Source organism: Alternaria dauci, chromosome 2 (genome assembly GCF_042100115.1).
Source record: "Alternaria dauci strain A2016 chromosome 2, whole genome shotgun sequence".
NCBI lineage: Eukaryota > Fungi > Ascomycota > Dothideomycetes > Pleosporales > Pleosporaceae > Alternaria > Alternaria dauci.
In genome coordinates, this window is record NC_091273.1 from 2,058,109 (window position 1) to 2,081,814 (window position 23,706).

The 23,706-nt window shown below is 53.3% G+C and overlaps 10 protein-coding genes across 10 annotated transcripts; 4 read left to right on the forward strand and 6 right to left on the reverse strand.

Moving 5' to 3' along the window:
- Positions 1–92: 92 nt before the first annotated feature.
- ACET3X_002693 (uncharacterized protein) lies at positions 93–1,746 on the reverse strand (the record flags this gene model as incomplete). The annotated part of the gene is made up of 2 exons (XM_069449463.1): positions 93–1,173; positions 1,226–1,746. The coding sequence occupies 2 exons, from the start codon at positions 1,744–1,746 to the stop codon at positions 93–95; spliced, it is 1,602 nt and encodes a 533-aa protein (XP_069309240.1).
- A 738-nt stretch (positions 1,747–2,484) lies between these two features.
- Positions 2,485–3,314, forward strand: ACET3X_002694 (uncharacterized protein; the record flags this gene model as incomplete). The annotated part of the gene is made up of 2 exons (XM_069449465.1): positions 2,485–2,801; positions 2,870–3,314. 2 exons carry the CDS (start codon positions 2,485–2,487, stop codon positions 3,312–3,314), a joined length of 762 nt encoding a protein of 253 aa, XP_069309241.1.
- A 297-nt stretch (positions 3,315–3,611) lies between these two features.
- ACET3X_002695 (uncharacterized protein) lies at positions 3,612–4,505 on the reverse strand (the record flags this gene model as incomplete). The annotated part of the gene is made up of 1 exon (XM_069449466.1): positions 3,612–4,505. One exon carries the CDS (start codon positions 4,503–4,505, stop codon positions 3,612–3,614), a length of 894 nt encoding a protein of 297 aa, XP_069309242.1.
- Positions 4,506–5,231: 726 nt separating this feature from the next.
- Positions 5,232–6,583, reverse strand: ACET3X_002696 (uncharacterized protein; the record flags this gene model as incomplete). The annotated part of the gene is made up of 3 exons (XM_069449467.1): positions 5,232–5,470; positions 5,522–6,282; positions 6,330–6,583. 3 exons carry the CDS (start codon positions 6,581–6,583, stop codon positions 5,232–5,234), a joined length of 1,254 nt encoding a protein of 417 aa, XP_069309243.1.
- A 2,573-nt stretch (positions 6,584–9,156) lies between these two features.
- On the forward strand, positions 9,157–10,714 carry ACET3X_002697 (uncharacterized protein; the record flags this gene model as incomplete). The annotated part of the gene is made up of 6 exons (XM_069449468.1): positions 9,157–9,352; positions 9,406–9,428; positions 9,511–9,739; positions 9,792–9,891; positions 9,948–10,220; positions 10,276–10,714. The coding sequence occupies 6 exons, from the start codon at positions 9,157–9,159 to the stop codon at positions 10,712–10,714; spliced, it is 1,260 nt and encodes a 419-aa protein (XP_069309244.1).
- Positions 10,715–11,130: 416 nt separating this feature from the next.
- On the reverse strand, positions 11,131–12,007 carry ACET3X_002698 (uncharacterized protein; the record flags this gene model as incomplete). The annotated part of the gene is made up of 2 exons (XM_069449469.1): positions 11,131–11,901; positions 11,951–12,007. 2 exons carry the CDS (start codon positions 12,005–12,007, stop codon positions 11,131–11,133), a joined length of 828 nt encoding a protein of 275 aa, XP_069309245.1.
- A 589-nt stretch (positions 12,008–12,596) lies between these two features.
- On the forward strand, positions 12,597–14,048 carry ACET3X_002699 (uncharacterized protein; the record flags this gene model as incomplete). Its single annotated transcript, XM_069449470.1, has 2 exons — positions 12,597–13,035; positions 13,087–14,048. 2 exons carry the CDS (start codon positions 12,597–12,599, stop codon positions 14,046–14,048), a joined length of 1,401 nt encoding a protein of 466 aa, XP_069309246.1.
- Positions 14,049–14,627: 579 nt separating this feature from the next.
- On the reverse strand, positions 14,628–15,236 carry ACET3X_002700 (uncharacterized protein; the record flags this gene model as incomplete). The annotated part of the gene is made up of 2 exons (XM_069449471.1): positions 14,628–14,971; positions 15,026–15,236. The coding sequence occupies 2 exons, from the start codon at positions 15,234–15,236 to the stop codon at positions 14,628–14,630; spliced, it is 555 nt and encodes a 184-aa protein (XP_069309247.1).
- A 555-nt stretch (positions 15,237–15,791) lies between these two features.
- On the forward strand, positions 15,792–16,808 carry ACET3X_002701 (uncharacterized protein; the record flags this gene model as incomplete). Its single annotated transcript, XM_069449472.1, has 3 exons — positions 15,792–15,826; positions 15,886–16,562; positions 16,783–16,808. The coding sequence occupies 3 exons, from the start codon at positions 15,792–15,794 to the stop codon at positions 16,806–16,808; spliced, it is 738 nt and encodes a 245-aa protein (XP_069309248.1).
- A 706-nt stretch (positions 16,809–17,514) lies between these two features.
- ACET3X_002702 (uncharacterized protein) lies at positions 17,515–23,135 on the reverse strand (the record flags this gene model as incomplete). The annotated part of the gene is made up of 3 exons (XM_069449473.1): positions 17,515–17,571; positions 17,621–22,482; positions 22,532–23,135. The coding sequence occupies 3 exons, from the start codon at positions 23,133–23,135 to the stop codon at positions 17,515–17,517; spliced, it is 5,523 nt and encodes a 1,840-aa protein (XP_069309249.1).
- Positions 23,136–23,706: the final 571 nt, after the last annotated feature.

Below are 23,706 nucleotides of genomic sequence, written 5' to 3' on the forward strand. Positions count from 1 at the left end.
ACTTTGGAATGTAATTGATGCCGATATGGCACTGTGAATGGCTGCATGACTCGCGTCTTTGGTAGTGCTAGGAAGTGACTTTTCACCGAGTCTTATGCGATCTCATCAGTCATTCCTGCGAGTACTCCGGCGCCGACAATGCCTCCGTCCTTGGCCTCCTTGAGCGTGACTTGCTTGTTCTTGTTCAATGAAGAGCCCTCTTCGACCAGGACATCTATCCACTTCTGACACGTCTGCAGCCACTTGGGATACTGTGATATAGTCCCTCCAGCGTAGGCTATGACCAGCTCTTCTATCTCGCGTTTCCCCTTTGCATGAGTACCGTTGCTCGAGACCTGTTGCTTGTCTAATGCGACGTCGCCCACACAATTTAGCAAGCCCACGCACGCAGCTGCAATGAGAGCGGAAGAGCGCTGCTGGACGGCCTCGGCAATATCTCGTATCAATTCCACCTTGTCGACCGTCCAGAAAAAGTCTTCTGAATCCTCGGGATCAGGGTACCTGCTCTCGAGCTCTTCCTGCACGATGCGACCCCCCTTCCGCGCGACGACTTCCGACAGGAAGCGCGTTGGTAGGGCGTTCTTGAGCATCAGCGATGATGGAACGTGCACGTTCTCCTCTTTTGACACGACATCGACAAACACTAATCGTACAATCTCGCCAAGATACCGCCCAGAGGTCATATACTCGAATGGTTGGAAGCCCGGTGCATCGCTGTTGGCATCGAGCGTCATGTCCCAGGGTGTTTTGATGTTCAGGTCGACCAAGGGCTTGTCCGTGCCACGAATCGTCCACTCTGTGTTGATGACGACGGTTTCCACGGCATCGGGATTTGAGAGCGCACTTCTCTTATCGGGATGAAGTCTCTCTGGCTTCATTGGTACAGTCGCGTTGGTACCAGTGCCGACGATGAGGCCCATGGCAACGCGGCTGTTGGGTGCTGCCTTGGCTGCATAGGCAAGGGAGGCAAATGTTGCTACGGTGTCGTTTGTGATGGCCGCTACCCGTATCCGTGGCAATTGTGACTTGGAATGGGGGAGGTGGCTTGCTGAATCATCAGTATCGCAGTATCGCGCATATCCAGCGAGGAGCATCTTGCCCAGGTTCAGGTCTGAAGTTATGGCGAATCCTTTGCCCATTGGTAGCAGAGTCGCTTCTGAAAGACGGTTTTGCCTGGACGATGCTTTAGCAGAGTATTGCAGTTTATGCATGGCCTCACACTTACGCCATGGGAAAGCTAAAGGTGATGCCAAGCAGTATCTCGTCGCCTAGAGGAGATGTGATATCCTTCATAGTCTCCTGCTCTCCAAGAGCGCTCTTGACCACCTCGGCGATACAGTCACCGATCCAGGCAAACAAGTCCTCAGCTTGGTCCATCTTCAGGTGATCTCCAATGGGCCAGTCTCTGTCATGACTTCTCTTGATACGAGCAAAGACATTTTCGCCAACCGTGCTACTCCGTGTCCGCTCATCCTCTGCGGCGCCATCTGGCTCTCCGATTAGCTCAACAAACCCAACTCTTAGATTCGTGCCACCAACATCGATGCTCAAGAATCTACCCTTCTCTTTCCCTGTGGGCAGCGCCGTGACGGGTGTGACGAGAAAGTGCTCGGTGGAAGACTTGGCCAGATGAGAGTAAGTTGCCGAGAATTGCTGGGCTAGCTGGAGCAAAGTGCTCGTATTGATGAAGCCGGTCAATGCTTGGATCGCAGCCGATGCAGCGTCTTGGTGATCATCCGACGCCATATTTCGGGTTGGTGCCGGGCTCCAGGAACAGATCTAGGGGAGGGGATGCAGGGCTGCCGCATGTGTCATCAATCTGGACGTGGGAGGCGGAAATGGGGATTCGGCTGCAGCCAGCCTCGCTAATTGCAGAACAATTCAATGTCCAAGTGGGGTGAATAGCATGTGAAGAAGCCAAAGATTATTCCATCATGGGCGAAGAAGCGAAAAGGAAGAGAGAGGCGTGGGATTGTAAGCGTTACACACGCAGCAGATGGATGGTTCGCGAGGTAGGATCCGTGTAGCCGCTCCGAAGCTCGGTGCAACATGCGTGTAGAACGCCACCAAACGGCTACAGCACGACTGGCATGACGGGCAATTGTTCCGCCGTGCTATTCTCCTCGGCTCTCTTTACGTGTTTGGAAGGGCGGACGCGTTTCGAGGAGTGTTGAATTATGGCATCACGTCATCCAGGAACGTGGCTGCTTGACGTGTCCAAGCTCCCTAGATGCAGAGTTTAGATTGTTTTGCTTTTGCTGGTACCCAGACGTGCCGCTCGTAGCCCTAGCCAGTCACGCTATCATCAGTAAGCCCGAACGCCTATCAGTCCATCTTTGCCCATTCGACCATGTCCATCACATCCATCTAGTAGACCAGCCCAACCGCCCGAGCCCATCACCGCGGCGTCCAGACCACCACCCACTACGCCTATACGAAGCCATACATAAATACCTCCCGCCGGCCCCGACACGGTCCCACGCAATGGAAGAGAAGGCGCCCCTCATCCCGGACACGCACGAGGTCGTCAACGCGCCGCCACCCGACGAGACAATGGCCACCCGCAAGACACGGACAAGGCGACTCCAGATGGCGGCGCTTGCCTTGCTCTTCAGCCTCTTCTGGCTGGCGCGCTCATTTACATGCACAGACACGCACGACGAGGCCGACACCAAGGTACCGCTAGATGTGCACATCATGTCAAAGTGTCCGGATGCGCGCGACTGCCTCAAGAAGCTCGTCCTGCCCGCCATGGCCAACGTGTCAGACAAGGTCGACTTCCGCCTGAGCATGATAGGAAGGTACGTCGCCATTATCCAACAAGCGCAAGCAAACAAACAAACCCGCATAGCTAACACACGACATGTAGCCTCACCGCAGACGACGGCGTTGCATGCAAACACGGCCAGACAGAATGTCTGGGCGACATTGTCATGCTCTGCGCCGCCTCCGAGTACCCCGACCCGAAACTCTACCTTGGCTTTACAAACTGCCTGACCAACGATTATGCCGAGATACCCGCTCGCGCCCTCATCGAAGACTGTGCGCTCGAGCATGGCCTGGACTTTGGCGTGCTCAACGATTGCATGAGCAGGGAGAACGGCGCATACGGCATGGGTCTCTTGAGAGATAGCGTGCAGCACAGTAGCGATGTGGGCGTGACGACTAGCTGCACCGTGAGATTGGACGACAAGGTGCGCTGTGTGACTGACGGGGGCGAATTCAAGGACTGTGAGGGCGGAGAAAAGCCAGAGGATCTGATTCGGGACATTGAGAGACTGTACGATGAGGCGCAGGGCTGGACATATTCTTGAGCGAAGAATGATGCATTATTTTTTCGGGACACACACACATAGGATCGGCGTTTGGCTTTCATCAGTCCCTTTATACGCATTATAGATTGATATACCCAACACATCTCGGTTTTGGACTCGACGACACGCACATGCACACTCAGCAACGCAGAACGTCTTTCCTTACATCTTGGTATATCCTGATTTCAGAACGCCTCCCATGCGTGGAGGACGTAAACCAGTGCAAACAATAACTCCAATGCTAAACATGCACAAAAAATGCCTCCCATTTCCTTCGTAAACCCTCCTCGCCCCCTTTCATTGGAACTCGCCAAACTCGCCATCGTCAAAGCCCAAGTCCTCCGCCGTCTGTTTCGGCGGTTGAAAGGTTGCAGCATCGAAATTTTGCCTGCTTCTCCTCCTTTCCTCTTTGACGCTCTTCGCACTTGGCGGTGGTGGCAGGAACCCCGGACCACCACCACCACCACCACCACCACCCCCACTTCCCGGCGGCGGCTTTATACTGAACAGCGCATCTTGTTCGCTCTTGCGATTCCCTTCGTCGCTCTTGTCCGCTCCCTCGTGCGATCTCGATCTGCGTCCCTTCAGACCGCCCAGATTTATCGATATCGTCTCGCCAGCCTTGAGACTAAAGTCGCGTTTCGGTTCGTCGGCGACGGGCGTTGTTGCGGATTTTGAGGAGCGCGATGACGACGAGGATGTCGCAGCGGGGTTCTGTTCAAAGCCGAGTACGCGACGGGCGTCTTGTAGCGCAATACTGAAATCAAAGGCTTCGCTGCGTTCCTCGAAGCCCATGCCTAGAATCGCCTTTCTGCCCTCGCCCACGACGGTGATGGCGAAGAAGCGGCTGCTGTCCAATGCTTGCTCGACTGTCCTCTCGCTCGTGTATGGCGCTGCGGCGAAGAGGTCCCCTGTTTTTGGGTCTTCTAACAGGAGTGTTGTGGTCACCTTTTCGTCTGCATCGTCGTTGCTTTGTTGCTCCTCGTTTGACGGTATTGAGGTTTCGACGACGCGCAATCGAGCCGTGAAGATCTGGAGCTTGTTGTTGTCGGCTGTCCACGTCGAGGCCTGGTAGCCTTTTGTCGACGTCGCAGGTGGGATCTGGTAAATGTGGACTTTGGGCGCGAGGTAGAGGATGCGTTGGATGGCGGTTGAAGGGAGGGGCTTGCCAGTCAGAGGATCGACGTTCATGATGGAGGGGCGCGTGGGCTCTGCGGAAGCTTTCTACTGTTCTGACAATGCTTCTCTGCTATGCTGGCAATGTCTTGCGATGGTTGTTGCAGCGATTCGTCCGTCCCCTGGATTCAGAAAGTCGGGGGAGCTATAATCTTAGCGGGGTAAGGGTTCACTCGAGTCGCGAATCCTCCAACGCTGACTCTGAATATGCCAATAATGTAAGGAGGGGCGCTCCGATTCAGGGTGGCGGTAATCTCAAACAGCGTTTGAAACGGGCGTCGTCGGAGGGATTGGAGGACATGACTGCCTGACATTCTTCCTCAGCGGTGATGCGTTGGCACTGCAGGGTCTCCGCGCTTTTCGATCAAGAGACCCCGCCCATTCATATTCGTTGCGGGACATATGCAGCTCAGGTATGGTGACCGCTTAGCGCTGCGGGACATGCGTTAGACTCGACTGCCTTCCACTCTCTATTCTGGTACGAAGACTCGCCATGCCTGGCTCATTCTGATTCACCGCACTCGTGCGGTCTAGGCAACCTCGGAAGACTTGCAGTCATCACGCGCTCAGTCAGAAAATGGCCATGTATGCTCTAATTGCCAGTCTACTTTGATCGCACCGGGTACGCTTGCCTGGTCTATTTTTGAGCTCAACAGCAAATCGACTACAGCCCACCAGTCCAATCCATATGTACAGGTCAAGTATATACAAGAAGGTCAAAAGAACGTCGAGAGACCGTCTCTAGATGTACGTGTAGCAGAAAGGTCCTCCCATGGTGCTCATTGCGTCACCAACAGTAATGTTGCCAGGGTAAGCATGTCCGAGAGTCATGGTGTCGGTGAGCTTGGTCGCAGGGGCGGTAGGGTCACCGAGGAAAACCGTTCCGTAGATGGCATTGGTCCTGTCGGCAGGGTTCATGTTCTGCCACGACCACCACACGCGGTCGATTTGGCCGTGGTGGAAGTAGAACCATGGGTCACCTGTTTCGTGTTAGCCGAACGTCTTTGCGAAGCTGAGCTGCGAGAACATACCAGGAGAAGTGAAGAAGTCAGAACCGGGGTCAGCACCAACAGTGAAGTGACCAGCAGTGTGCACACCCATGTACTCAGTGAAAGCTGGGTCACCACCTTGCATGGTGTACCAAAAGGTCTTCATATCAGGGCTGTTGAGCAGCTTCACAACCATCTCATCGTTGGTCCATTGGCTGGAAGTCCAGGCAGAGATGTCACGCTTCAGGCAGCGGGGGTTGTATCCAAGTCCCATGTTGGGATCAGCAAAGTCGGTGATTGGGTTGGGAGGCGTGCAGAGAGAGTCGGTGAAGACAGGACCGAGGTTGACAGACCAATCCTTGAATGGACCAGAAGTCACACAGCCTCCACCAGTTCCCTTGGGAATCTTGATGAGAGGAGCATCGTTGGTCGGGATACCGTAGAAGGTCTGGTTGCTGCATCCAGCATCACCATTGCCGCCCATAGAGGTAGCAGAGCCATCCAAAGCAGGGCTCTTCATCGGGTCGTCAGCCCATCGGGGCCAGTTGTAGTATGGCTGATAGCCCTTGTAGCCGCACTCATTGCGAAGAGTCTGCTCATAAGCATAGGTGAAGTAACGATGCCATGGGAGGAAGTTGCCCGTATTGTGGATGGCAAATGTTTGCTTGATATGTGTAGCAACGAAATCGTCGTAGCGATTTTTACAGCCCGGGCACTCAGACTTGGGTGTCTTAGGAGGCAGCTTGGAGATGCACTGGACAGCTTTGACGTAGTCGTTCTTCTCCGATGTAGTAAAGGTTGCCCTACGTTCATTAGCGTACAATCCATATCTCGGTTACTGGCGACTTACCATTCCTTGCGAACAATGAGGTTCAGGGGGTTGCACTTCTTGAACTGGTCACGCTTCTGGGTAGCCTGGTAGATCTGCTGGTTGATGGCAGCAACACCAGCGTACAAATCAGCCTGTAGGATCTTTCCCCCGAGGACGTTGGGAGACACATTCTGCCTCTTGTCGAATGAGACCGCGGGAGAAGCCTCTTCGAAGGAAGGGATGGCGCTGGCTAGTGCTGCAGGTGCAAGCCAAAGGAACGCAGCGGTACGCATGATGGCGTTTGGAACCGGTTAAAGATGGGGGATCGAAGGTTCAGGGAGGCTTGGGAAGGATGAAGAGGAACGAACGACTGAAACGGTCGACGACTTTGAATAAGGTTCCGGATGAAAGGCCAACACAAGCTAGCGATTACTGTATTAATATTAGGAGATGAAAGAGGCGTGGGCAAAACGTGGCGATGCCCTGTCTAAAGTTTCGAGGCTGAATGTGCCTTCAAATACTGCAGGAAAGCAATCCAACACTCGCCTCCATCTAGTCCAATATCAGTATAGAATACCTGTGCTGTACAATATCGTGCTGTATTCAGACCCATTAGCCCGGTTTGTTGGTTCCCGGCAGGCAATGATAGGCATTGAGTCAGTTGGAGTGGCCCTGGAGCCTCTGGCATACTGAAGTTTTATTCGCCAATAATCTTCAGGCGTTCGAAGGGGTTCGAAAAGCTCCTTGGTGCATGCTCTACCACCGAATAGGCGGTTGGCGGATGGCGAATGCCGAGGTCGCCTCGTAGGATTCGACGAGGCGTTTCCAAAACTCCGCTACACGTGGGTTCGCATAAGTCTCGCCCCTATGGGTGAGTAGAAGGAAGGATTGTGGGCGGACTTGATGTCTGTAAACGAATGTACGACGCGTTAGCGGACGGACACCATTGGATGCCTGGTCAGCGGAGCCCTCGGTTGCGGATTTACCAAACGTGGGCAGGATAATGGGTAGAACGGATTGTCAGGGACGGGTATAAATGGCTGCACGAGGTGGATGCCGAGCCGTGCGGGTTACTACGCTTTTTCCGAGATGGCTTCACGGAGGAAAGCACACCGGCACCTAAACACATCCCGACACAAGTACCAGTTGGACTTGATCGATATACTCGGGTTCTTCCCTGGAGCAGATTTACACATCGATCTAACCAGGCCACTCGGCGGGGAAGTGAACGGACAGGTCGAAGCGCAATCCTGGCAAAAACTTCACTTTGACCAAGCGCCACTTTAGTTTACCCGGTCGCGTCGCGTGAGATCTGGGTCCGGGTTGGACGGGAAGAGCGTCATGTTTCTAGAAATGCATCAGGTACCTGCTGTATTCTGCTTGTAGTCCGATGAATATCATGGATCGACCAATTGGTACCTGGTGTCTGGTGCTCTGACAGGCATTCATGCTTAGGCAATATGCATTAAGGAGGCTAATGAAAGTTCTGATCGGAGACCCTGTTCATCGAAAGAAGCTCTGGAGTTCTGAACTATGAACGGGAGGGGGGAACAAGGTAGGCGGCCCGGCTGGTCACGCTATCTTGGGACGATTGCTAAAGACCGGATAATTGAAATCCTGCGGGAACGGCTTTGTCGCGCCTGAACGGTTAGCGCGAACTAGCGCCTGTCAACGCTCGACCACCGTCCCGTTCTCCCATCTCACATGCGACCACCTACATCGGCTGCAGCAGGTCCGCATTTCGTCTAGCACATTGACTGCTTTATGCTTCTACTATTACTACGGCGATAGTTTTCCAATGGCTTTGACTCTGATCTGCGACACGGAAGCAACACACAGATCTCGCAGGAACACTGGGCACTTGCGCAGCGCTGTGCGACGCAGCGAGCAGTACTTCCTTCGTGACTAATGGATGAGGGCAGTGGTGATGGTGATTGGCACAGATCCAGTATCCCCACCACAGAAGGAAGAGGCCTGAGACTGGCCCATGACTAGGGTACGTTCGTTTAGACAATGCGCAGCTTGTCTCCATCTCCGTGCACAAGCCTACACTCTTCTCGACTACCAGCCATGACAGGAACGCATGATAGGTCTACGTAAAGGGAAAGTCGCTACGGTAACTCAATATTCCTTCAGCAAAACTACACTTTGCGTCCAGAAAGCGTTCCTTCCATGTGAAGTGCTTGCACCTGCATCTACTCCTACCCAGACTGCGAATGGCACGGAGTAACCTCTACTGGAAGACGTTGCTCGAACTCCGTCTCCCAAGAGCGGCATTGATCGTCTCCAGTCGTATGTCCCTTGTTCATGATCGAGGCTTTTACCCTGGATCACTGAGCGGACGGTCCGCACCGTTCGGCTTCCGCAGTGTCGACAGAGGAAGTCGTATCGTCCGTACGTTCTGTTGCTACACATTCGTGTCCTAGATACATTGGCTCTTGCATATGACGAAAGTAATGACAACATACATGTTGTTGCTCAAGACGTAGCGCTTGAGCGACACGTCAGAAGATGAAGGATTAGACTTTGCGACTGCAAAGCCACCGATACCATTGAGAACGGGTCGGCACTGAAACCGCCACTCCGGGTATTCCCAAGCTGCACGACCCTGCCGAGCCGTCATGTCGACATTAAAGTTGCGCACCATGCATATACGGACGTGCAGTTATTGGTCATAACCAGTACTCCTCGATACATGTGTTCGCCTGCTCACAGTTCAGGACTTTTACAGGCTGCATGTGCCTAAATGCTGCTTTGAGAAACGCCTGCAGAAAGCGTTCCTGAATAATGCTCTAATAGTCTGGGGACCTACATCCAAGGAACGGGATCTTCACATCGCTTTCTCTTCGATTGCGCAACCGCTAACATGGAGTACCATGCCATTGTTTCGAGACAGGAAGGGGGGCCGCCGATGATGCCAGTTCGGTCACCAGAGTACATGGCTGAGAACCAGGCTGGACGCTTGCTGGCAGTGGAAGGTTCCTTGTTCGCGTTGTCGACAACCGCTGTACTGATGCGATTCTATGTGCGGGTCTTTATGCTGAAGACCTTTGGCTGGGATGGTACGTATAACCCACTGATCCGTATTCGTAGCAGACATGACTGACTGTGACAGATGTTATGATGGCGATTGCGTTGGTAAGTCGCCACACCTTTACTACGCATGTGCTCTTGTGCGGAGTCAACGAGAAATGATTGTTTGCTGACTATTACTCTACAGGCACTGAGTTGCTCTACCTTGGGATTATTCTTAAAGGTTATCGATCTGGGTCTCGGAAAACACGCGGAAGCCTTTCCACTGGAAAACATATTCCCGTTCTTCAAAGTCATGTACTTTTACTCCATCCTGATCATCTCTGCGTACAGCTTTATCAAGCTCTCTATTGGCTTTTTTCTGTTGCGACTTGCAGACCGAACCAAATGGCGGCCATTCCTTATAAGCATGCTGGGTAAGATATTTAGGCCTAAACTGCCAATATCAAGCGGCTAACAGATGAACAGTCTTCATTGCTGCTTTTACTATCGGCTCAACTTTTGCTATTATCTTCCAATGTATCCCGGTGCAAGCAGGGTGGGACTACAACCTTCGCCCACCGATGGGGTATGCATTCCATCTACGCCCGGTGTCATCTAGGATCCGCACTGATACAGTTGTAGAACTGCAAAATGCTACGACGCCAACATCTTCAAGAATGTTGGTGTCTTCAACTCGTCCGTCAACATCGCCACGGATCTGCTCTTCGCTCTAATTCCCATCCCAATGGTTTGGAAACTACAAGTCACAATCCAAACACGTATTGGACTGGCAGTCATCCTGAGTCTGGGCCTCTTCGCCTCTGCGGTCGCCATCTACAAAACCCCGATGCAGTACAACTTCTTCAAGATTATGGATTGGTCCGGTGAAGGAGCATGGTATTACATCTGGCAGCAGTACGTTGTCGCCCTTCCACATCTACACTCAAGCTTCTCCTGACACTTTCCGCAGAGTCGAATTGCACGTGGGCATCATCGCCGCCTGTCTTCCAGCCATGAAACCCCTCTTCGCCGACTTCTTCGGCCAAGTGCGCTCCCTCGCTACAAAAGGCCGCACCACTGGTTCCAATGGCATCAACAGCACGCCATTCCGCTCAAATGGATACATGAAGCACAACGACATGCGCCCTGGCAACTCTTTCGCCATGAAGAACATGAGCGAAAATTCCTCGTCGACGGGCCGTGACCCGTATACCGAGGACGCTGTGCTAGGCAAGGAAACATATCATGTCGAGGCGGGACGGGGAAGGGGAATGAGCAGACCGAGGAGTCAAGCTGGCGAGAGCGATGAAAGTATCTTAGATCATGAGGTTGGCATGGCTGACAGGAGGAGCGTGCTTCCCAGGGGTATGACGATTGTGAGGACAACTGAAGTGAACATCTCGAGATAGTGTGAGCGAGGACACTGGCAAGTTGTATATGTTCCATCAGTCCAATTGTTGCCGTGTTGCACTGCGAGAGATACCCCTTGGCGACAGCCCTTCTTGATCGCGCAATGTTTGTATGAGTATATAGTAACGGTCGTTTCATATGTAACACATTCTCTTGAGTATAAGACAATTTTACATAATTCTAGTCTATCGCATAAATCATATCTATAGCCTTTTCTATGTCGTCGAAGGTTTCCGTCTATGGTGATCCCTTGTGACAATTCCCTTCCCCACATAGTCTATCTACGCCGCAGCCACTGCCGTGCGCACATCATCAGAAGGGTTTGGTATCTACTGCGCCGCAGCATAGGCGGTCCCAACTTTCAGGTCGAAGAACCAGGAATGATCTTCCCGGGGGCGAATTTCGGGAGTCCCATTTATTTAGTGGTCTGAACTTCAATTCCGGCGGCGCCACTCTTGTATGCTTCGTAGCCTTCCTTGGCAGCCGCCTGGACAGTAGTCTTGCCCTCTACAATGCTCTTGCACTTGCTCAGGATATTGGACCAGTCCTCGAAGACTGTGAATGGCACGTCCTCGCGCGCGCAGTAGTTGATCAGATCGTGACCCTTCTTGGCGAAGAGCAGGTCTGTTTCGCGTGCTGCAGAGAGGTCTGATACACCGTCGCCGGCGTAGAACATTGTTGGTCGCAGGCCCTCGGGCAGACTGGAGTACTTGCGCAGCTCGACGGACTTGTCGTGGCCGAAACCAGACTCTGGGTGTTTGAAGAGGATTGTCCATCCACCCTCCTCGTTGATGCTCTTTCCTTCGCGGGGCCCGACGTGGTTGCCCAGGACCTGCATCTTGCTCGCATCTGGGCCTACCAACTTCTCCAACAGCGCCTTGATTACGGGCTCCATTCCTGAACTCAGCACCACAACGGGGATGTTGTTCTCGAGCGACCACTCGAAGAAGGCCTTGAATCCGGGGTCTAGCTTGATGTTGTCGACGAGGTATTGGATACATTGGTCGTATGGCTTCGTGACACTGTCCATCATGTCCTGGAAAGAGTCGCGGAAAGTGATTTCGTTGTTGAGGCAGGCAATATTTCCGGCGCGGCGCTTCTCGCGGCCGTAGCCAATGTTGTCCGTCATGAAGTCATTCGAGTCTTGGAGTGTGATTGTGCCGTCGAAATCTGTGAAGAAGATGAACTGGGCATTGTTAGTATAATGCGTAGCCAAGAGGACTGTAAAGTTATACCTTTGGATTGGTCTTCATGGCAGGCAGTTCTGCCAGGTCAATCTGTGTGGATCCCATGGTGTATGTGACGGAAACGAGCGACTGTGGTGCTGGTTCTATGTCCTGGCTGTGAAGGCAGAAGTCAGAAGCACCCGGCGATATCAACAACTTCTCAAAGATTATATGGAGGGGCACTAGGGACGCCCTGAATCGGAATGCCGGCCGACCTGCAAGTAAGGGACGGTGGCTACAGGGCCAGTCAGCGTCATGCCGTAACCCCACGCGCCTTGGCACGTCGCCTGCGCTCGATGCGACGCCGCCCGCTTCGGGGGTCCGCATTTTGGCCCTTTTTCGTCATTCGTCATCCAGCCCAGGCGCTCTTCATGTGAGGGAAGAGACAAGAATGAGGCCACTGCTTCAGCATGCTTCACGCTCCGTTGTCGCCGGTACGGTAGCGCCTTCGTCGCCAGCTCGGAGTGTCGTTGCCCACAGTGCATCGTCGGTCTTGTCGACGTGTAGGTATCGGACAGCTTCATGTGCGCTGAGGTGGCATGGAAAGACGATATTGAGCCCCAGTCCATCCGCACAATGGTCGCAGCGAACTTTCACAAGCTCGACAAGATGGAGGGAAGAAGGAAGACCACCAAAGCCCTCGGATCCCATCGCAATGCCGCCGCCCGCAAATGACACCAATCCTATACCGCAACCCCCGACCAAGCTATCAGGAGGCCCGCCATCACCAGAGGACCAGGAGCGATTAGAGAGGAGACTCAATGCTATACTCGAGGACCAGATGGCTATCAAACGAGCTGCAGAAACCTCCGTGGCCGCATTGCAAGAACCGCCCGCTCCCAAGGTGGAACAGCCCCCTCCAAAAGAATCAGAACCACCCAAGAAGGATGAGCCCGTGGACAATATAGCTCGTGTACCGGACGAACACCTGCCTTCGCACCAAGAGAAGCAGCGATGGAGCCTCTCGAAACGCTTCTCCGAGGCCATGGATGAGCTGCTCCCGAAGCTTGCCGTTGTCACGCAAAAGGTCAATACGTACACTGGAACCGACTACTCTGGCGTGGAAGCACTCAGGAGGGAGATCAAAGAGCAGGGTATGTGCAACATCCTTCTTCTGTTCAGACGCAGCAGCTGACATCATGCAGAGAAACTCGTCAAGGCCCGCCGTCTAGCCATCGACTCCGCTAAACAAGCCCTCGACACCGCCCTCGCCCACCAAGCAACCTCGCAAAAAGAAGTCGTCGCTCTCCTCGAGCGCAAACACTCGTGGTCAAACGGCGATCTCGAACGTTACATGGCACTCATCCGCTCCGAACACATCAACGACCAAGCCGTCCGGGAAGCAAAGGACGCCGTCGCAAACGCCGAGAATGCTTTGGAAGACGCGCGAGCACAGTTGGAGAAGAGGGAACGTGCGCAATACCACGAAGAGCAGATTTGGAGCGACACCATCCGGAGGAACAGTACTTGGGTCACGTTTGGCCTGATGGGCGTCAATATCTTCCTGCTGCTGTTGAGTTTGGCAATCCTGGAGCCGTGGCGAAGGAGGAGAATGGTCAGAGAGATTAAAAAGGCGTTGGAGGCACAGCATCAAATCGCTATGGATGCTGCGGCGTCATCGGCCGCTGCGGCAGCACTCGTACCTGCGTCAGCCACGCAACGTCTAACAGCGATTGAGGAAGAGATTGATAGGGTTGTTGATCGTACAGATGCACCTACCAAAGCCCCACCTGTGGTATCTGAGGAGGTGGTCGAGGAATCCCCAACAGCAGGAGCAAATGTCGTATCGCCAGTCGAGCCCGAACTCGTTCCAGAAGTCGTCCATGAAGCCGCTGTCACTCCCGAAGCCGAGGCTCTCACTCCGGAAGAAGAGGCTCTAACACCCGACGAACGCGTCACCATCGCTGAAGAAACCTCGCTGTATCACACCACTCCCCGCTCCAAACTAGAAAGCTGGCAGCAAAAGGCTAGCTTCATAGCACATGACATTGTCAGTGACCGCGTCGTTTCGATGCGGCGCATCGATTACACGAGCGCCATCCTCCAAGGCGCTGCGGCTGGGGCTGTCATCACGGCGAGCATCATTGCTATGCTAAGGCCGAATTGAACCATCTAGCTTTTGTAAGAATAGTATTTGTATCTGAGAAGTGTATATAATCTATACTATGAGGATTTGCCATACGCCTCAGTTGCTTAATAGTCATATGCTTGTACAACCTTTAGTACGCTGTTCACCTCATCAATGATATCAACCAGGAGATCGAGCTTCTCGGTGAGTGTTGCAGCCGTCGCTTTGATCGCGCTTAAAACCGGATTTGTGTAATGTTGTCGCGAAAATGGCTGTGGGTTTCCATAGATCCTCCCTCGGACGGTAGTTGATAGCAGACCGAAGGTTTTGCTTGTGATCGGTATCAGCTACACAGGTAGCAACTTGTTAGGTCGTCTTCAGCTCGTGTAGTATGTTGTAGCGAACAGAGGCCAAAGCCGTTGTTTCAATCCTTAAGACAATACTCTGGCTGTGTTGGGCTTCAGAAGCACATCAGGAACTGCCAAGCAGTACAGCGAGGAGTGACGGGTTCAAGGATATAGTGTCGGTCAACCAGCACGCCGTGACGTACAGGGCACGTATCCAGTATTTGGCAAGCCGGGTTGGCAGGTGGAAAGACGTATGGAGTCCCGAGTCCGCCTACTCGCTCATGTCCTCGCTCTCATCCCCGTTGTCGATCCTAGCAAGCACCTCGTTCTCGACCTTCCTCTCTTTATCCACCGCTCTCTCCACGTTCTGTAGCATGGGCAGCTCTCCGACACCATTCCAAGCTCTTGCTCTCTTAATGATGTGCTGCGACCGTCGGATAACCTCCTGTTCTGCCTTTTTGATCGTACCGCTGACCTGCACGACTCTTATCACGACGGGTATATCGAGAGGTTTCGGAAGGCGGGTGACGTATGTGAAGGCTGCCCAGACCATTTCGTAGTGGTCTCGTGGACATCGTATTATGGCTGTGCTGGTCGAGGGCGAGCAGTAGTTGACTGTGCATGTCATTAGTACAGCAGTCAAACCCTCTCAAAGATTTTGTAATGTACCTTTCAGTCCCGAAGACACCATGCCCGAACCGTAGTCGCCAAACAGTTCTTCAACTCCGTCTCGTATCATGCGTATAATAAGACCCTGCTTGAGAGCATCGGGTGTCGGCGAGTGAATTTGGATGGCATCTGGGAGTTGCGTCTTGCTCTTCACGAGAGGCTCCGGGTACAAGAAGTTGACTACCAGGTAGCGGTTCTTGACGCGCACCATGCTGACTCAAACTGTGTCTTATGTCTGCGCGTAGTGGTGGAGCATGCGCAAGCCGAGAGAATGTGGGGATGTCCAAGTGAAAGTAAAAGGCAAACGGAATAATGAAATTAAAATAGCAGGCAGACCCTCGGCGCGCCGCAATGGTAACCACCGCAACTGAGAGTTTCTAAAATCGATATTTGCGACAACGAGCATTTACGCGCAAGGAAGACGCGAAAGTTGACTAAACCACAAACAAGACCCATCTATCCATCCATCCATCCATCCATCCATCAATCAATCGCAGGCGCAATCCATGCATTAGCGTGAACCGGCTTGGCTATGACGCACATGGCTAGAGGCAGCATCCCCAGCTTTAGTGGCTCTCCTTCCCCAGCAGCACCAACGCCATCAACGGCTCCGACTACAACAGACCCACATCATCATCACCACGCTCTAGTCTCGCGAGGACTCATCTCCTATTCCAAATCTCCTTCGAGTCCCAATTCACGCAAACCTTTGAAAGCGCCCCCGGCCACGCGCAGCGCCCTTGGTCTTGCTTCACCAACCTTGAACATGGCGTCCTCGTCTTCTTCCACGCCGCTGCTCTAGTACGGCCTCTCGAAAACATGATGCAAATCGTGAACTATGAGAACTAACAACACCACAGCGCATGCATAGCCCACAACACAACCGTCCTGACCGAACACACCGCCTCTGCCTCGTCCAACGCCTCCTCGCTCGTCTCGCTCGTCCTCCCACGCATCGCCCACGACAAATCCGCCCACAAAACCATTGACCAATCCAAATTCTTCATCCACTGCCTCGTCAAGTCGCCCTCTGACTTCCCCAACAACCAGTCCACCGCCGGCGGCCTCACCTTCCTCGTCATCGCCGAGCGCGACCTCGGCCAGCGCATACCCTTTGGCTTCCTGACGAACCTCGAGAAGAAATTCTTTGCTGAATTCGAGCCGGGAAGCACAAATTTCCACGACTTGCCGCCGTATGGATGTGCGAGCTTCAATGGCGCGTTGAAGAGGATGATGCTGGAGCAGGGCGGGACTCAGGCTGGACAGCAGGATGCGCTCAGGACGGCGCAGCGCGAGATTGAGGGCGTGAGGGAAATCATGACGGAGAATATTGAGCGGGTGTTGGAGCGCGGCGAGCACATGAGTGTGCTGGTGGACAAGACTGGCAGACTGGGTGAGAATGCGAGGGACTTTAGGGTTAGGTCGCGGACGCTGAAGAGAAGGATGTGGTGGAAGAACGTCAAGTTGATGGTGCTACTGACGCTCGTTGTCATCTTCTTGATCTATCTATTCGTCGGCTTCGGCTGCGGTCTTCCTGGTAAGAGCACTAGACATGGCAGGATCCCGTGCGCGCTCTTCTTGCTCCATGCGACGTCGAGCTCGCACGGGACCCTGCCACCCCTGGTCCCCTTGATGGATGATTTACAAAGGCGCTCGTTCTCAGGGCGTCACCGTCTGCACTTGGCAGGCGGATACACACTAACAACGAGCGCCTTTGTAGCTCGCCGCTTTTTGAACCACAAGCTGACGAACAACAGGCTGGGGACGGTGTCTCGGCCACTAGATTCCTGCCATTACCGGCACAATGTCATTGCTTTCCGAAAAGCGACAAAGACTTTACGAAGCGCATACGACGTGTTCAGAGAAATTGATGTCATGACGCAAAGTCCGGCGACTTTGCGCAACGTGGGGAAATTTGTTTCCGTTGTATACACCAAGGGCAAGGCGTCTGGCGTCTTCCCTGTTCCCGAAAGTAGTAGTGACTACCTCTATTTCCCAATTCCACCGTGTTTGATCCCACCATCCCATCGACTCCAAACCATGCAGATCCCTTTCCATAATACCGCCGATAGTTACCCAGTCCGATTGATGTACCGATCTTCCTCTCAACTCCGATCCATGTGCCCAACCTCGATGAGAGGACCCACCCAAACGCCAACAGAGACCGAAGTAAAAATGAAATGACTTTCCCCCTCTTTGAAAAGAAAAAATACAACAATAACGCCGAAGCGTGCTGCAGAAAAAGTGAAATAGCTTCCCCCAATCCTGATGCTGATAATTATACATCATATATATGCCGTTAACCCGTGACCAAAACTCCGTGGAAATGCTTTTGAGTATCTATCTACAATCACTGTTGATGATCCTCGTCTATGTCATTGGTATTAAATCGAAAGGAAAATATGCCGAAGGAAAACTTTTTGTAGCTTTGTTCGTTTCCGTGAAAACCGTCAAACGCCTGCCATGAAGTCATGCGCCGAATGATCCGACTAAGGAGCCATGACCATGGCGAGAAGCGCCATACGGGTGTACAGGCCGTATCTCATCTGCGATGCTGTTAGCTGGCATGTCCTTCTGCATCGTGATTGAACTTACCTGTCTGAAGTAGGCTGCCCTAGGATCAAAGTCCACCTCCTCGTTAATCTCGTTGTTCCTCGGGAGCGGGTGCATGACAATCATGTTCGCCTTGGCTCCCTTCAGTAGCTTGTTGTCAATGACAAACGCATCCTTGACAGCCTCGTAGCTGGCAACATCTGGGAAGCGTTCCTTCTGCACACGCGTGCAGTACATGACATCCGATGAAGCGACAATGTCGTCAGTCAGCTCAGTGGTAACCTTGTTCAGCTGACCGCGAGCCTTGAGGGCATCAGTGACACCAGAAGGCATGGGCAGGGATGCGGGCGACACGAGGTTGATGGTAACGTCGTAGTGAGAAAGGAGCTCGCAGAGTGAGTGGACGGTGCGGCCATACTTAAGGTCACCAACGAAGGTGATGTTGAGGCCGTTCACTGTACCAAGCTCCTCTCGAATGGTGAAAATGTCAAGAAGAGCCTGAGTTGGGTGCTCGCGGCTACCGTTACCAGCGTTGATGATAGGCACATCCGAGAACTTGGTAGCGATGTTGATCGACTCTTCAGACGGATGACGCAGGACAATGGCATCACCGTAGCAGCCCAGAGTGCGGATGGTGTCGGCAATGGATTCACCCTTCTGTGTAGATGACACCAATTCGTTGATGACGACGACCTCACCACCAAGACGCTTCATTGCCGCATCGAAGGAAGCAGAAGTCCTAGTTGATGGCTCGCAAAACAGAGTGCAGAGGACGCAACCCTTGAGGATATCGAGACAACCCTGGCGCTGAGTACCGAGACGCATCTCCTGCGCAATGGTGAACAGCAGATGGAGATCGGCACGGCTGAATTGCTTGACAGAGGTGATGTGCTCCCTCTTGAATGGAGACCTTGCAAGAAGTTGCTGCAGTGACAGCGAGCCGCTAAGCTTAGACAGCGGCCCTGAGGATGAATCATGTGCTCCGGGGGCTGCAGCAAACTCCTGGAAATCTACCTTGCTGATCTCCATGTCGTAGTGGCGAGCGATAGCCTCGATCAACAACTTTGCGTTCTTCACGTTGGTCACCAGAGGGGTCTGGTAATCGACGGCCATACGACGGGTACGGTATCCTCTGCTCATGTAGTTGGCAGGTCGGCGGAAACGGTTGCTGGAAGGCAAGTTGATGTACAAGTCGATGAGGTTGTTTGACAAGTGCTGGGTGAGAGAGTACTCTTGCTTCTGCTCGTCGTGTTCACCAGTGGACAGTACTTCCAAGAACTTGACGGGAATACCGTGCTCTTGAATGTAATCAGCAGTTCCAGCTGTGGCGAAGAGGTTGTAGCCCATCTTGTGCAGACGCTCGATTGAAGGCAACATCTCCACCTTGTCCTTGAATGAACCAATAGACAGCAAGATGTTCTTGTTCGGCAGCTTGAAGCCAGTGGCAATGAGACCCTTGATATAGGCCTCGTACTTGGTACGGCCGAAGCAGGCAACCTCACCAGTAGAAGCCATCTCCACACCGAGGACAGGATCGGCACCAGAAAGACGAGAGAACGAGAATTGGGGAACCTTGACACCGACGTACTCCGCCGGAATGTTGGTGGGTGGGTACTCAGTCACAGGCAGGCCTGACATGGCCTTGGTAGCCATCTCAATCAAATCGACACCCATGACCTTGGAGACGAATGGGAAAGATCGAGAAGCGCGGACGTTGCACTCGATAACCTTGATCTCGTTATCCTTGGCAATGAACTGGATGTTGTAAGGTCCAGTAATGTTCAATGCGGCTCCTATCTTGCGAGTGGCATCCTCAATCTGGCGAATGGTCTCTGGATCAAGGTCTTGAGGCGGGAGAATCAGCGTAGCATCACCGGAGTGAACACCAGCGTTCTCAACATGCTCGGAGATGAAATGACCAATCATGGTTCCGTTGCGAGCGACGGCGTCCATCTCAATCTCCTTTGCGTTCTCAATGTACTTGGTGATGACGACTGGGTGGTCCTTCGAGACGTCGGCGGCTTGGTTCAGGTAGGTGGCCAGGTCGTGCTGCGAGTAGACAGTGTTCATGGCGGCCCCAGAGAGGACGTATGAGGGACGAACCAAAACAGGGTAAGACACCCGGTCGCAGAACTCCATTGCCTCGTCAATGCTGGTAAGCTCTTTCCAGGCAGGCTGGTCGACATTGATGCGGTCCAGCATACGAGAGAACTTGTACCTGTTCTCGGCATTGTCAATCATCTCGGGGGAGGTGCCGAGAATCTTAACGTTCATGCGGTGCAGAGGAAGGGCAATGTTGTTGCTGGTTTGGCCTCCCATGGAGACAATAACACCGCTAGAGTTCTCCAGGGTGTAGATGTCCAAGACGACCTCTAAGCTGATGTTGTCAAAGTACAGCCTGTCTGCTTCATCGTAGTCGGTAGAAACTGTTTCTGGGTTGTAGTTCAACATGACTGTCTTAAAGCCTTGTTCTCTGAGAGTGCGAATAGCGCGGACTGAGCACCAGTCGAACTCGACTGACGATCCGATGCGGTACACGCCTGAGCCGAGGACCATAATACCCTTGTCGTTAAAGCTGATATCATTCTCTGCAGCGTTGTATGTCAGGTAGAGGTAGTTGGTGACTGCGGGGAACTCTGCTGCGACTGTATCAATCTGCTTGACGACAGGGAAGATTCCAGCATCGACACGCACGCGGCGGACGGCAAGCTCGTTCGAGGCCCAGAACTTGGCAAGCTGGCGATCGGAGAAACCCAGCTGCTTTGCCTTCTTCAACAGCGGCATGGTGATGCTGACGGTGTTGTAGCTCGCCATTGACTTCTCGAAGTCACTAAGAGACTTGAGGCGGCTGAGGAACCACTTGTCGATCTGTGTCATCTCCCAGATCTTGTCGACACTGTATCCAGCCTTCATAGCGTTGGCGATAGCGAAGAGACGCTGGTCGGAGGGTGTCTGCAGCTCCTGGTCGATCTCCATCAGGGCCGGGGTCTCGTTGAAACCGAGGTTACTGGGATCGATCTCGCGAATAGCCTTTTGAATGGCTTCTTCAAACGTTCGACCAATGCTCATGACTTCACCAACACTCTTCATGGATGAACCGAGGAGTGTGGAGACACGAGTGAACTTCTTCAAGTCCCAGCGAGGAATCTTCACCACAACATAGTCGAGCGATGGCTCGAAGCAAGCACATGTCACACGTGTAACTGAGTTGGAGATCTCGTTGAGAGGGATGTTCAGACCGAGCTTGGCTGCAACAAAGGCAAGGGGGTAACCCGTTGCCTTGGAGGCAAGAGCGGAAGAACGCGACAGACGGGCGTTCACCTCGATGATGCAGTACTCCTTGGAGAAGGGGTTCAGTGCGTATTGAATGTTGCACTCACCGACAACACCGAGATGGCGAATGACGTTGACAGCGGTCGTCCGGAGCATGTTGTAATCGGTGTCGGACAGAGTTTGCGAGGGAGCAACCACAATGGAGTCTCCCGTGTGGATACCAAGGGGATCGAAGTTCTCCATGTTGCAGACAGTGATGCAGTTGTCTCGGCAATCTCGAACAACTTCATATTCGATCTCCTTCCAGCCCTTCATACTGCGCTCGATGAGGATCTGAGGACTGGCAGCGAAAGCCTTGTTGCAGAGATCGAGCAGCTCAGCTTCGTTGTTTGCGAAGCCGCTTCCAAGCCCACCAAGAGCATAGGCAGCTCGGACAATGACAGGAAAGCCGATGTCCTTGACGACGCGCATAGCCTCTTCTACGTTGTTGGCAGACGCAGACTTGGCACATTTCTCGCCAATCGACTCCATGCTACGAGCGAAGAGCTCTCGGTCCTCTGTAGTGATGATGGTATCGATCGGGGTGCCCAGCACTTTGACGCCGAGGCCTTCGAATTCGTCCTTGAGTTGAATACCGACCTGGAGGGCGGTCTGACCACCAAAGGTCACGTAGATACCATCGGGTCGCTCCTTCTGGATAACCTTGCGTACAAAGTCTGCGTTGACGGGCAGGAAGTAGACCTTGTCGGCAAGACCCTTGGAGGTTTGGATGGTGGCGATGTTGGGGTTGATCAGAATCGTGTAGATTCCTTCTTCTTTCAAAGCCTTGATCGCCTGACTTCCAGAGTAGTCAAACTCTCCAGCCTGTCCAATGCTCAAACCTCCACTGCCGAGGACAAGCACCTTCTTGACGTCCACTCTAGGGGTGAGCTTCCTGTTCTCCTCAAAGGTGCCACCAGGGAATTCAACTGGTTGCGACAGGACTTCAGATGATGCCATTGCTTTCTGGATAGTGCTGATGAAGACATCGAAGAGGTACTCGGTGTCGCGAGGGCCAGGGGTGTGCTCGGGGTGGAATTGCACACTGAAGTAGGGCCTGCGAACGTGTCGGATACCCTCGTTACTCCCATCGTTGGCGTTGACGAAGAGCTCTTCCCAGCCGTTGGGTAGTGTCTTGGAATCGACGGCATAACCGTGGTTTTGTGATGTGATGTGACACTTGCCAGTGAGCAGACTGGTGCAGGGGATGTTTGCGCCACGGTTACCGAACTTCATCTTGACAGTCTCGGCGCCGGCAGCTCGTGCCAGCAGTTGATGGCCAAGACAGATACCGAAGATGGGTGTCCGCGCTTCGTCCATAGCACTCTTGATATGCTTGACGGTAGACTCCATCATGGCTGGGTCACCAGGGCCGTTTGAGATGAAGAGACCATCGTAGTCCTTGCCAGCAAGCGCAGGGAAGTCGTAGTCCCATGGAACCTGCAGGACTTCGACTCCTCTCCGGACCAAGCACCTAAGCTGGTTGTATTTGAGACCGACGTCAACAGTGACGACACGTACGGGGCGGCCAGAAGGGTGCTTGAGGGCGGTCGCAGGGTCGGGCTTGTAGAGCTTGGGTTCTTTGATGGAGACTATACACATGTTAGAGTGGGTTTCTTTGTGAGTGCGCGGCTTGCATACCTTCAGCAACCAAGTTCTTCTTGTTGGGGTCAAGCCACTCGACCTGCTCGAAGCTACTCCTCCAATCGACCTCGTCGTCGGCGAGGGTCTGAGTGTTGACTGCACCGTTGGTGAGCGAGGTGGAGGAGGGCGATGGCCCGGTCCTCTGCATGAGACGTCCCAGCATGCTACCCTCCTCTCGGATACGCTTGGTCAGCGCTCGCGTGTCGACGCCGGTGATGGCGGGCACGCCCTGCTCCTTGAGCCATGCACCCAGCGAAGAGGTGGCCAAGTGATGCGAGTATTCCTCGCCAGCGTAGGTAGCAACAACCAATCCCGCAATGTGGATCTCGCTCGACTCGAAGTGAGCTGGGACACCCTCAAGAAGGGCGTCCATCTCTTCCCTCGAGGGTACACCATAGTTGCCTACTAGGGGGAATGTGATGACCAAGATCTGGCCGCGGTAGGAGGGGTCTGTGATTGACTCGGGGTAGCCAACCATGCCCGTCTGGAAGACGAGTTCTCCGGAAATGCTCTTGTCGGCACCGAAGCTGTTACCGAAGCAGACGTAGCCATCTTGAAGCTCAAGAGCCAAGTTGTGGCTCTGGTCGGGTTGTGGAGCCATAATTGAGTGTGTAAGTGACAGCTCTAGGGCTATGGAACCCTTGAGAAGCGAGACTGCCAGGCAATTGTAGGGAAGAGAAGAGAAGAAGCGAAACTCGAGGAAAAAGTTTCAGAGCCTCAATGCAACGAAAAAAACGTGAGTAGTCTAGCTGCCGCTGCATGGCGGGGTTGATTGGCCCCGCCTTAGCGAATGACGAGTGTCGTCGGCCTTTCTGTGCCTCGCCGAGAGTCTACCTCGATCGCAGCGCAACCAAAAAATATTTTGCCTACATCGACGATGTCTGCTCTGTTTCGGTCCCTCATTGTGGTGCTCACCAAAAGCTGAGGTCAAAGTCGTACTGCAATTGGATCGAGATCAAGATCAAGATCAGATCAAAATCTGTCTCATAGCAGAGTGAGCGGGCGACTTTGAATGATTGAAAACTCGATACACGTCCCATAAGATCAGCACCTACTGCATATCAAAAACTTCAACAAAGAGTTTCTTTTGCCAGGGCTCGCATGGCGGTGTGATGTCGGAGGTGCATGCATCGCCAAAGCTGCCAATGGCGAGTAGCGGGAACACCTTTAAC